The sequence below is a fragment of the Bombina bombina genome, chromosome 2 (assembly GCF_027579735.1).
Source record: "Bombina bombina isolate aBomBom1 chromosome 2, aBomBom1.pri, whole genome shotgun sequence".
Lineage (NCBI taxonomy): Eukaryota > Metazoa > Chordata > Amphibia > Anura > Bombinatoridae > Bombina > Bombina bombina.
In genome coordinates, this window is record NC_069500.1 from 1,235,635,535 (window position 1) to 1,235,646,735 (window position 11,201).

The 11,201-nt window shown below is 34.1% G+C and overlaps 1 protein-coding gene across 7 annotated transcripts in view; it reads right to left on the minus strand.

Moving 5' to 3' along the window:
- GNPDA2 (glucosamine-6-phosphate deaminase 2) overlaps positions 1 to 10,543 on the minus strand; it is a 41,814-nt gene extending 31,271 nt beyond the window's left edge. Inside the window, exons 1-4 of one of the 7 annotated variants that reach the window (XM_053704003.1) lie at positions 10,371 to 10,543; positions 9,529 to 9,615; positions 7,368 to 7,534; positions 5,635 to 5,736 (exon numbers count right to left, since the gene is read on the minus strand). In XM_053704003.1, coding sequence (XP_053559978.1) covers positions 5,635 to 5,736; positions 7,368 to 7,491 — 226 coding nt within the window. In that variant the 5' untranslated portion in view covers positions 7,492 to 7,534; positions 9,529 to 9,615; positions 10,371 to 10,543. The other 6 variants (XM_053704000.1, XM_053704006.1, XM_053704002.1 and 3 more) reach the window with 6 other exon arrangements.
- Positions 10,544 to 11,201: the final 658 nt, after the last annotated feature.

The window sequence follows — 11,201 nt, forward strand, 5'->3', positions numbered from 1 at the left end:
CACAAATTTGTTTTGAGTGACTCAGGCTGTGTGGCTGATAACACCAGAATACACGTGACACAGACATTGTGTCTGGGGTTAGAATAACACAGTGAAGACACATGGCTTACATTATGATTTCAAAGCAACTGTAGTTAGATTTCAAATAAAATATACTAGGAAAATAAATACAAGACATACATATTTTGAAAGCATGAATATCTTAGCCTCTGTGTGTTTAAGAACATGAATAGATGTTTATGGACCTGAAGAGAAGTGATCATTAACATTTATTTTTATTTCAGATCTACATAAACAGGATTTATGTATTCAGGAAGAAATACACAGAAATGTCACATACTATATCTGGGTGAATGCAGTATATAAGGAGTTTTAAATACTACCAATCTGGAGATATAAAAATAAGCTGTTATTTGCAAAGAAATGCCAGAATACTGATAAAATTATAATGCATTTTAAGCTAATAATTAGCAGTGTTAAATTGCTTTAATATAATACAATGTTAATAATATAAAACATGACGTTTCATATCAAAACGATCAGGAAATTAATCTGATGCCGCTTCACCTATAATTAATATTGGGAGAGATTAATACAAGAAATTATGGCAGTTATTACATAGTTTAAAGAAATATTTCACTGGCTAAAAATGTTGGTTAAATGAATTTGTATGTATTGTCATGCTGCATTGTTTTTGTACTGTCTGTTTGTAATGCTGCCACCTGGTGTTATGTTGCGAGAACTACAGCCAGAAGGTTCTTTCTGGCTGTTAAAAATGAAATTTCCAAGGGCCAATCCGATTAGACTTCCCAGATAACCAATGGGAAGGTCAGCTCCCGTAGTGCCACCCACATGATGTCATCAATGATTGAAAACATATATAAGTAAGCAAAAGAGAAATAGAAAAAAAGGCTGTTTTAACTTTGGATGAGATCTGCTGTTGGGCATTTTGAAACCATTCTAAACACGCTGACTACTTCTTTCTCATTGATTGCAAAAATTACTTATCTGTCTTCTGAGATGACCTAAAGACCGCTACGAATTGGTTCAAAATTGGTGAAGTATATTGTATTTTAAATTGGTAGTCATAAGCCTAGGTATTGTTTAAATCTGTATCTGATTTGCTAAGTAAATCATCTGTGCAAGTTCTGATATTGTAAGTTAATTCTGTATTAGGATAAATTGCAGTTAAATAGCAGAATATATATATTATCCTATTGTTTTATAAACACCGTTTAGAATTGTATTGCTTGGATGTTAAAGGTTTTAGTCCCATTGTGTTAAATAAATAAAGACTATTTATAAATAAGGTGGGTTTTTAATATAAGCGTGTATGAATTTTGCATAGCATATTTAAATAGTTTTCAAGCGCATATAATATTATTTCATTTCCTTTTATTGCAAATATATTTCAATATGTTCATGGATATTAACTAAATAAAAGAGTGCAGGTATTTATATTAATTGTATGGTCTAGTAGATGCATGGTTGATTAGGGTTTCTATTTTTAAGGAAAATTATTGGTTGTATTGTATCATAACCCTGCCATAAGCTGATATATATTATTTGGATAGCACTACTAAGATTTTCATAAATATACTGACAGTAATATAATTTAATAAAATAACTGCAAAAAAAGCAGTTATATGGAGTTAAAAGTGGCAGGTGCGGGGTGTTAGAAAAAAAAAAAACGGTACTGAAAAGTGCCTTTACATAGCGGTCTATGGGAACTGTGTGTTCCCAGAAAATATATGTATATTCTGCCCAGAAAAATCCGTTACATTTAGTTTGTTAGGAGTATTTGAAGACCTGAGATTAGAAGCCAATGAAATGTTCCACAGGGGAACAAATTTGGTGTCAGAAGAGTTTACCACATGCCAAAAAACATTCAGAGTTAGAATGATAAGCTGAACATAATTATAACCAATAACCAAAGAACTGAATGGATGGAATGTGATCAAGCCCATTGTAAGGTAACAGGTTAAAGTAGAACCATTGCCTGTAAAACATATTTAATGAGATGTCTTTTGTAATTTTTTCTCTATTGTATATTGCACTGGGAAGTGTAAACCTTTGTAAAAAAAATAAAAGAAAGATTGTAAATATAACCAGTTAATGTACATTTAATCAAATGACCCTCTGCCATTTTTATTTGCAATAATATATTTATTTAGTTTGCATCTTCAGTGTATGAAAATAATATATATAGCAAAGAATGGATGGAGAATGGCTAAAACCAAAAAATGTAATTCAAAAAGTGCACACCACACTAGGCATACGCACATAGAAAATGCAAAAACATCTGTGGCGTCATCTGATCACAAAGGTACATACAGTAATCTATACAAAACTAGTGAGGTTGCAACAGTAGCAAGTAAAAACAAAGTTTATTCCATGTACAGCATAAAAACAGATAGCCACCGGCTCAAGTAGTGTGCTCCCACCTATGCCAATTTGTTTTTGGGCTGGTGGGAGCAATTGCAAGTATTATCTCATAACAATGATCACTTTATAAAATATATACCGATTTGGATAAGATATATCGATGATATTTTTTTCATATGGGAGGGCCCAGAAAATATGCTGCTTGAGTTCATGAAACAACTAAATACAAATTACATTAATCTTACTTTGACCTATGATTTCAGTCTCCACCTTGTTAACTTTCTCGACCTTACCATCTACAAAGAATCAGACGGATCGATTGCAACATCCCTATATAGGAAACCCACTGCAACCAACACTTACATTCTACAAGTGTCCATTCATATAGTACTATAAAGGCTATCCCTAAAGAAGAGTTTCTAAGATTAAGACGCAACTGCACTAATGTCAGCACTTATAAGAATGAGTAATTAAATGTATGTCTAGGCCAAGAGCCAGAGGGTACAGCAATAGAGAAATGATGCTTTAAAAACTAAACAAGAAAGCTTGTTAACACCAAAGAAAAAAAGCACTGATAATAAAATTAGGTTAATTACAACTTACAATCCACAAATGTCTGAAGTCATCAAAATCATGAACAATAACTGGCACATTCTATTACAAGACAAACTGTTAGCCAGTCAGATTGGGAATAAAATTGACATTGGATACAAAAAACCTAAAAACTTGAGAGACAATCTTGTCAAGAGACATTATGTGCATATTCCAAAAAAGGGAAGCAAGAATCCAGGCATGTTTCCTTGTGGTACTTGTAATGTCTGCTCGAAAGTGTGGAAAATGCAAGAAATAGTAGATAAATACCAATACAAACTTAAGTTAAATTCTTATTTTTCATGTTCCACTACGGGTGTAATATATATTCTAAAATGCTCATGCAACCTGTTCTATACAGGCATAACTACTATAAAGATCAGCATTAGAATACAAGAACACTGTCGCAATATTCGCAATGCCCCAAAAGATATAGAATCTGGAAAAACCATCACAAGTGTTGCCAAGCATTTCTATTCGCATCATAATTCTAATGACAGTACATTAAAATATGCTGTTATTCAAAAAGCCAATTTGGGTATCAGAGGAGGCAATATAGAACAAACATTGCTACAAATGGAATGTAAATGGATCCATCTACTTAATACAGTCAGACCTTTTGATGTTTTTAATAATTATAACGTGTTCCTCTGAAAAGATAACATCAACGGTATAACATGTACACAATTAACAAACTGCATCTTTATGAACCCTGAGCCATAAATATATATACTCCTTGCAATATAGGGCAAGTCACTTTACCCTCTCACTGCTCCTCAAGTATTTTATTTTAGCTTTATAAATTATTAGTATACTATTTTTAAGTAAGCCACGTCATGCAAATCAGTCGCTGCACGATTGACATTTCACAATGATTTCTTATCACTTATTACTATTTTTTCAATCACACAGAACTAAGTATGCTTAAGTTTACACAGAATAGCTATAACACACCTTACCCTTCACTCTTTACTTTCTAGATTTAAATTCTTTACACTTTTAATATCATCAATTGTGTATATATATATATATATATATGTTTTCACCCTAGTCACTATTTCATAATCACGTAAATGTCACCTTTTTTATCCTTCGAATTCCATTAAGGCACATATTTTACCCTAAGAATTAGTAGTATTTGTATTTATATATACCTTCACCTAAGTGAGGAGTACAACAGTTTCTATTCATCTATATCTGTGCATAAACCTTCAACGGTAAGTTACATCGCGGAATACGTAGATTTAATGTTTGCATCAGCAGTGTCTGTATTTTTATATACTCTTACCCAAGTGATGAGCATAATTAGTCTTAATCTATATCGTAATTTGTGCAAACTCCCAACTGTATATCACATAACAGAATACGTAGAGTTAATTTTTACATCTGACGTATCTGTTTTGACCGACAGCCTCACGTACAAATGGCAAATACTTCTGTTTTATGCAATTGACCAATCCGAAGCATAGTAGGCGGGTTTTTCAACCCAATAACAGCTGCTGTTTAACGGTGCACCGGACCCCTCTGAGGAAGCATATATGTGAAACGCGACCGGGTCAGGGGCATCCTTTCTATGTTTTCAACTAGCAGTCTGTTGATTGTGACTACTTAATATTTAATCTCAAAAGTTTTGCTAAAATACTTGTTGTTCGTTATGGGGGGGGGGGGGAGAATGGGGAGGGCATCATGTATATTGAAGTGAATACTCTACCCTAATATAGGGCAATACAGGACATTGATCATAAATAGAGGCTCTTATTCATAAAGTACCATAGAATGTCCCTTTCCCCCTTCCTTTACATCCCCTAAACTTGATACAAAAAAACAATTCAGCAAACAGTAGCGGATAATACAAGTCTATACAACGGAGTTGTGCTTTTAACTTGTTATCTGGCACTCAAAAATAATCATTTAACATTATGATTGAAGCTGCCTTTTTAAACCATAACTAGTAAAAGTTAAATTTTAATGCTTTGCAAAAAAAGTTTTGTGCAGGAAGAGCATTTATTTTCCTATTTTCTTAATAGGCTCCTATTCTCAATGACAATATTGTATATGCTCAAAGCACACTCCTGACTAGTTAACTCTTTTAATAACAAGGTCACTTAGGAGAAAACTGTTCTCTTTATACAGTGGGATCATATTTCTTTTTGTTACAAAATATCAGGAGTCTCAAAGAAGGCAGAAAACACAGACCTGAGTCGTGAAGGTCGACCGAACAAGTGCGGTAGATCACTGGCTATTTGTTTTTATGCTGTACATGAAATAAACGTATTTACTTGCTACTGTTGCAACCTGGCAAATTTGTATCGACTAAGTACCTCTGTGATCAGGTGTTGTGTGTTTAGGTTATCGTTACCACGGCTTCTTCCACACTTGACTTTTGTATATGCAGGTGCTGCTGATGGAACCCATAATTTAGCAGCGTGTATGAAATATCCATGCTTTATGCCAGTCACCTAGGACATGTTTTTGGATTATATACTATACTAACTGAAGTGACAAGAAGCTTTCACATAACCGGTCTATTGTGTTTTTAATATGTGTTTATTGTATTTGGAGGTTTACACTGTGAGCAAAATTGTGTCTTTTGTGGATGAATTTATTGTGATTCATCCCGATTTTATGTGATACAAGGTGTGAAATAAAATAACTTACCTACATATTCATCCATATTAAAGGTTTTAACATGCTTGAATGAAAGATTTCCTTGTTTGTGATATTCTATTAGCTTTTTATAGCATCCCAGTGGAGTGCTACCTGTTTTAAAGAATAAAGAAAACAAAGTGTGAATAAACATAAATAGTGCAACAGACTAAATATAACTTATTTAAAGGGACACGAAACACAAAAGTTATTTTGTGATTCAAATAGAGAATACATTTTTAAACAACTTCCCAATTTACTCCTACAAATTTGCTTCTTTCCTTTTGGTATCCTTTGTTGAAGGAACAAATGTGTGCAGCCACCAATCAATAGCTAGCTCCTAGTAGTAGTAGTGCATTGCTGCTCCTGGAAAAAGGATGCCAAGTGAAAAAAAGTCAACTTAGATAGAAGTAAATTGAAAAGATGTTTAAAATTGCCTTTTCCATCCCTAAACTTCTAAACGTTTTGCATTTAAACATCAGTTTGAGTGCTCAAACAAAGCACATTAAAAAATTATTTTAGTTTGTAAAAATACATACGTATCACAAAGATCCCCTGCTTAGAATATATCAAAAACATAACATTTATAAAATAATAATAATTTGTAGTGTCAGTTTATAAAATGAATGTGCAGAATGAGTTTCAGTCATTCATTTTCTTTTGAGGTTTATTGTTTGCATCTCATCTTCCTAATATACGTAATTCTGATTTCAGAGCAAGGTCTGAGGCTAGATCAGCATAATTCATACATTGGGTCCAGTGTTTCCTATAAGGCCAGATTTTGTGAGCCGTCCAGCAGTGAGACAGTTAATTAGTGAACCACACCCTGCAGTTTCCTTATTAACTGTTTCACTGCTGGGCCGCTCACAAGATCTGGCCTTACAGGGAACACTGACAGGGTCCATAGTCCACACAACAAAATTTGGAAAAAAACTAATGTCACATAATCTTTATTACTATGACAATCATAAGATTTCAACGCCTCTAAATTGAATGATGGGCATGGGATTCTATATTTCAAAAGAGGTAATCTATTTAATTTCTGTTTGGAGTTAGTTTTATCGAAAACAAGGGAGAGGTCTATCAATTAATGAGCGGTGCATATTTAGATGATCGATGGTCACCTGCATAAGTGGGATGTATATGGTAGTAAAAAGACTGTAAGAATATGAGTACAGAGATGAATGAGAGAAATGTAATAATATGATTAACTAGTAACTGTGAAGAAAACAAAATGATAGAAATGCTGATGTATTTAAGTAAAATCTTTTATCAATTCTGAATATTTAATTCATTAAAATGTAGTTGAATCGTAGGATCTAATTGCCCCTCTAAATTGAGGCTTTGATTTCTGCTAACACTATTATGGCTTTACTACTTATTCCTCTACCTTCTGGCTTTTTTTTAAAAATAGCTGACGGCAGAAATGCTGAGTTATCAAATTACAGAGCACTTCCTCGTTAGCTGAGAGCTAAGAAGTGCTGAGTTCTTAGTTTTTAGAAGATATTAAAGCCACAGCAAGTTTACAAAACAACATTTAATTGCAGCTAGTGTTTTTAACCATATTCAACAAGCATTCTAAAATATTCACCAATCATTGTAGGTAACATATTACTTTAAACAAATCAGTAAAACACAGCTCTGTAGAACCTAAATTAATATTTTTAAATATTCCCTCTGAAAGTAATCAATCCTGTATGTTCCCAAACAACTTTAGTAAACAGTCTTAAAAATCAATTTCATACCTGTTGGTAAACCTAGGGTGAAGTATTTGTCTGGGCCAGGGTTAAATTCAATAATACGATTACAAATGTACTTTGCAGCCCATTCACTGGCCAATGCATAGTCATCAAGAATTACCAGTCTCATGCTTGCTGATGTGTAGCAGAACAAAGGAAATATGCTTCAGGTGCTGGAAACACAAATAAGGACATATATAATTACAAATTGTTTATAGAACAGTATGGCAGTCTAATGTTATTACCCAAAGACAATATAAAACCTATGCAAATAAAAAATATTAAAAAAGGTGCAGTTTATCAGTTTTATTTGGTCAAATCTTGGAGCAAATCATTTCAAAGATGTTATATGTATTGTTGAGGTTCTGTTAGTAGTGGTACAAAAGTATAAAGTTTATGAAATAAAGATTATTAAACGGACAGCCTGGAATTTTTTTAAAAAAGGTCTGAACACAATGGCATGCCATGGGCAAATGATCTGAAGTATGAAGGAAAAGATGTAATGATATCTTACTCAAACTACAAAAATAACTACAAAATAAATCAATAAAAACACTTTGATAAATAAGAAGTCATTAAATGTATGGTGCAATAAAGACGTCTAAGAGATTTCTTACTACCATAAACTATTTTTCCACATTTTTGGCTAGATAATAAGTGTAGTGCTAATTTATAGCGTACCCACAAACGGGTTATTGCTACCACGAGCTTTAAAGGGACACTGAACCCAATTTTTTTCTTTTGTGATTCAGATAGAGCATGACATTTTAAGCAACTTTCTAATTTACTCCTATTATCAATTTTTCTTAATTCTCTTGGTATCTTTATTTTAAATGCGAGAATGTAAGTTTAGATGCCGGCCCATTTTTGGTGAACAACCTGGGTTCTTACTGATTGGTGGATAAATTCACCCACCAATAATGCTGTCCATGGTACTGAACCAACAATTGTCTGGCTCCTTAGCCTAGATGCCTTCTTTTTCAAATAAAGATATCAAGAGAATGAAGAAAAATTGATAATAGGAGTAAATTAGAAAGTTGCTTAAAATTGCATGCTCTATCTGAATCACAAAAGAATAAATTTGGGTTCAGTATCCCTTAAGTTATACGTTCCTGATTTTTAAATAAAGTTAGCAAGAGAACGAAGAATAATTGATTATAGGAGTAAATTAGAAAGTTGCTTAAAATGGCATGCTCGATCTCAGAGGTTTTCAAAGTCTAACACATTGGGCCCCTCCTTTGGCAAAAACTTTCAAGTTGAGCCCCCCCACGCAAGCACACACACAGATGCATGCATACACATATGCACAAGCACACATGTATGCACAAGCACACACAGACAGGCACACGCACACACACACACCCAAGCATCCACACATGCACAAGCACACACACACAGGATCTTGTCTAAACATTGAAATATTATTTATAACTTCCTTCAGTACTGTGCTTGCTGTAACTAGGGTGCCCCTCAGCAAGTACATGAATGCATGTACTGGCTGTTCCCACTGTAGAATATATATATATAATATTTGTATAATGAATATATGAATATTATATCTATATAGCTGTGATGCCAAAGCTTATTCTACAGTGGGAACAGCCAGTGCATGCATCCTAGTTACAGCAAGTACAGTGCGTGCTAGGTGGGTCACAATAAGGGCTGCTGTCACAGAGACAAGGAAACTATCATCAGAGCCCCTTTCTTGGCCTCAGAAGGTGCTCAGTCTCCTTGTCCCAGTGCTGTTCGCTGGGGAGTTTGGCAATGCAGATTAGTTAAAATAATAAAAATAACAGTTCTGCTTCTGTTCCCACGCCTCCCCTTAAGAGCCTCGACGCCCCCCCCCTGTGGAGGTGCGCCCCACAATTTGGTAACCGGTGCTCTATCTGAATCATAAAAGGAAAAAAAATGGGTGTAGTATCCCTTTAATTTTATAACTGTCCACCAAATGCCCCCAAAATACAGTGTAGTGTATTTTATTAAAAGTAAAAATTATAGCATTTTTATTTTTTAATAAAATAACTGCACTAGGCAGTATTTTGGGGATAAAGGTGGTGGGAGTGGGGTGTTAGAAAAAAACGTCACTTTACATTGCGGTCTATGGGAACTGTGTGTTCCCAGTAAATATATATGCATATAATTATATATTTAATATTGCGCTACTTACCCCTTCGCTGCGCTTAGGTTCTGTGCCGTCTCTGAAAAGTTAGCTTTGAAGTGAGCGGCAGGAACGCGGGGTATTTGAATTTCAGCACTACATTAAAAAGTAAGTTAAAGCGCATCTTCATTACAACTGATGAATTAATCTCCATTTAAAATATCGCTAACATTCTGGATCTGTTTATACAAAGGGGAAAGTTTATCATCACTTTAACAGAAATAGGCAAGATAAACAACCGGAATTCTTATGATTCCCCATAATGCCCCAAAACAGACGTTAATTGCTACATAGTAGTAATATGTAATTATGTATACATTTGCTTTATAATTATTATTCTTTGTAATGTGTTTGTGTATATATTTTTTATTTTTCGAGGGACTATTTTACACAAGCTACTCAAAATACTTTATTTGTTAAAATTTATAGTGTTTGCAGAAAAATTATTACATAAAAAGAACATAATGTGTTAAGTACGGAGAATAGAAATTGTAAATACAGCAGCATTACACCAACGTTATAATGACCATGCGATAAAGGTTAATATTCCCCAATAACATACCTTAATCTCTGAATAAAAGTAGATAATGTACTTAAAATAATCCGGATTTTTAAACTGTACAAATAGATGTGATGTTCGCAAATATGTTGCTCGCCTGGCTCGAAGTTGCTGTGTAACGGTAACTAAATAGCTCTAGGTCCCAACACATATATGGCCATTCCTAGTCGCATTGTTTATTTTTTATTTAAAATGCCCATATTAGGATAGACAGACCCACCCCCAAGCCACAAAGAAAGAAGCAGAGCAGAAAACCCACCAACTTATTCAGAATCGAAGCAATACTACTAACTGTTCACAATTGTAGAGACTGGTTCCCATCCAGCTAAAAGACCTGATGTCTCAGAAGTCATGTGATGACAGTGATCACATGGCACAGGGAGATTACAGGAAAGAAAGCAGCCAGTTCCCATGCAGCTAAAGGGTACTGGGTTTGTCGTATAAGTCACGTGACGGCAGAGACCAAGACCACATGCTAGTACTCGGTTACACAGAACAGTGCGAGATGCAATATGAATCTTCAGTGTTTCTATTCATTAATATCTGTTTTACTTTGCGTGTTTGGATGAAATGTTGAAAGAGATTATGAGTATTTATAATATTAAGTTTTCGTTTTTAATTAAATACAATGCCACGGTCTTGATACCAATCTGGCTTAATTTTCAATGGCTCAACTGAATTATGAAAGAAAAATGTTGAGCATCATGTTCCTTTACTAACTGCATTGTACGACTGTGTATGCATAAATGTGAAAAGGGCTTAAAGCAATAATGTCAAACCGATTTTTGTGTACGAATAGGTTAATAGCAGGTGTGTTTTTGTGTTGGAGATCGCTGTGTGAAAAGAATGTGTTACCAGCTGCTGCGTGTATGTGAAAAAGGAAGCTGTGTGTGACAGGACTCGTTTGACAGCTGTTGTCTCTTTTACATGAAATTAAAGGATTGTTATCTCACATAAAGAAGTGCATCAGCGTGCCCAAGTAGCATGTTCTTATAGAAAGTGATCATCCTGTGCAATTAACTGGTTATACATTACTGCAGCTGAAAAAATCAAAGGGAACACTGACAAGATAATGTCATACAATAAATAAGTATAGAATTTATGAAATAGTAGAAAAACAAAT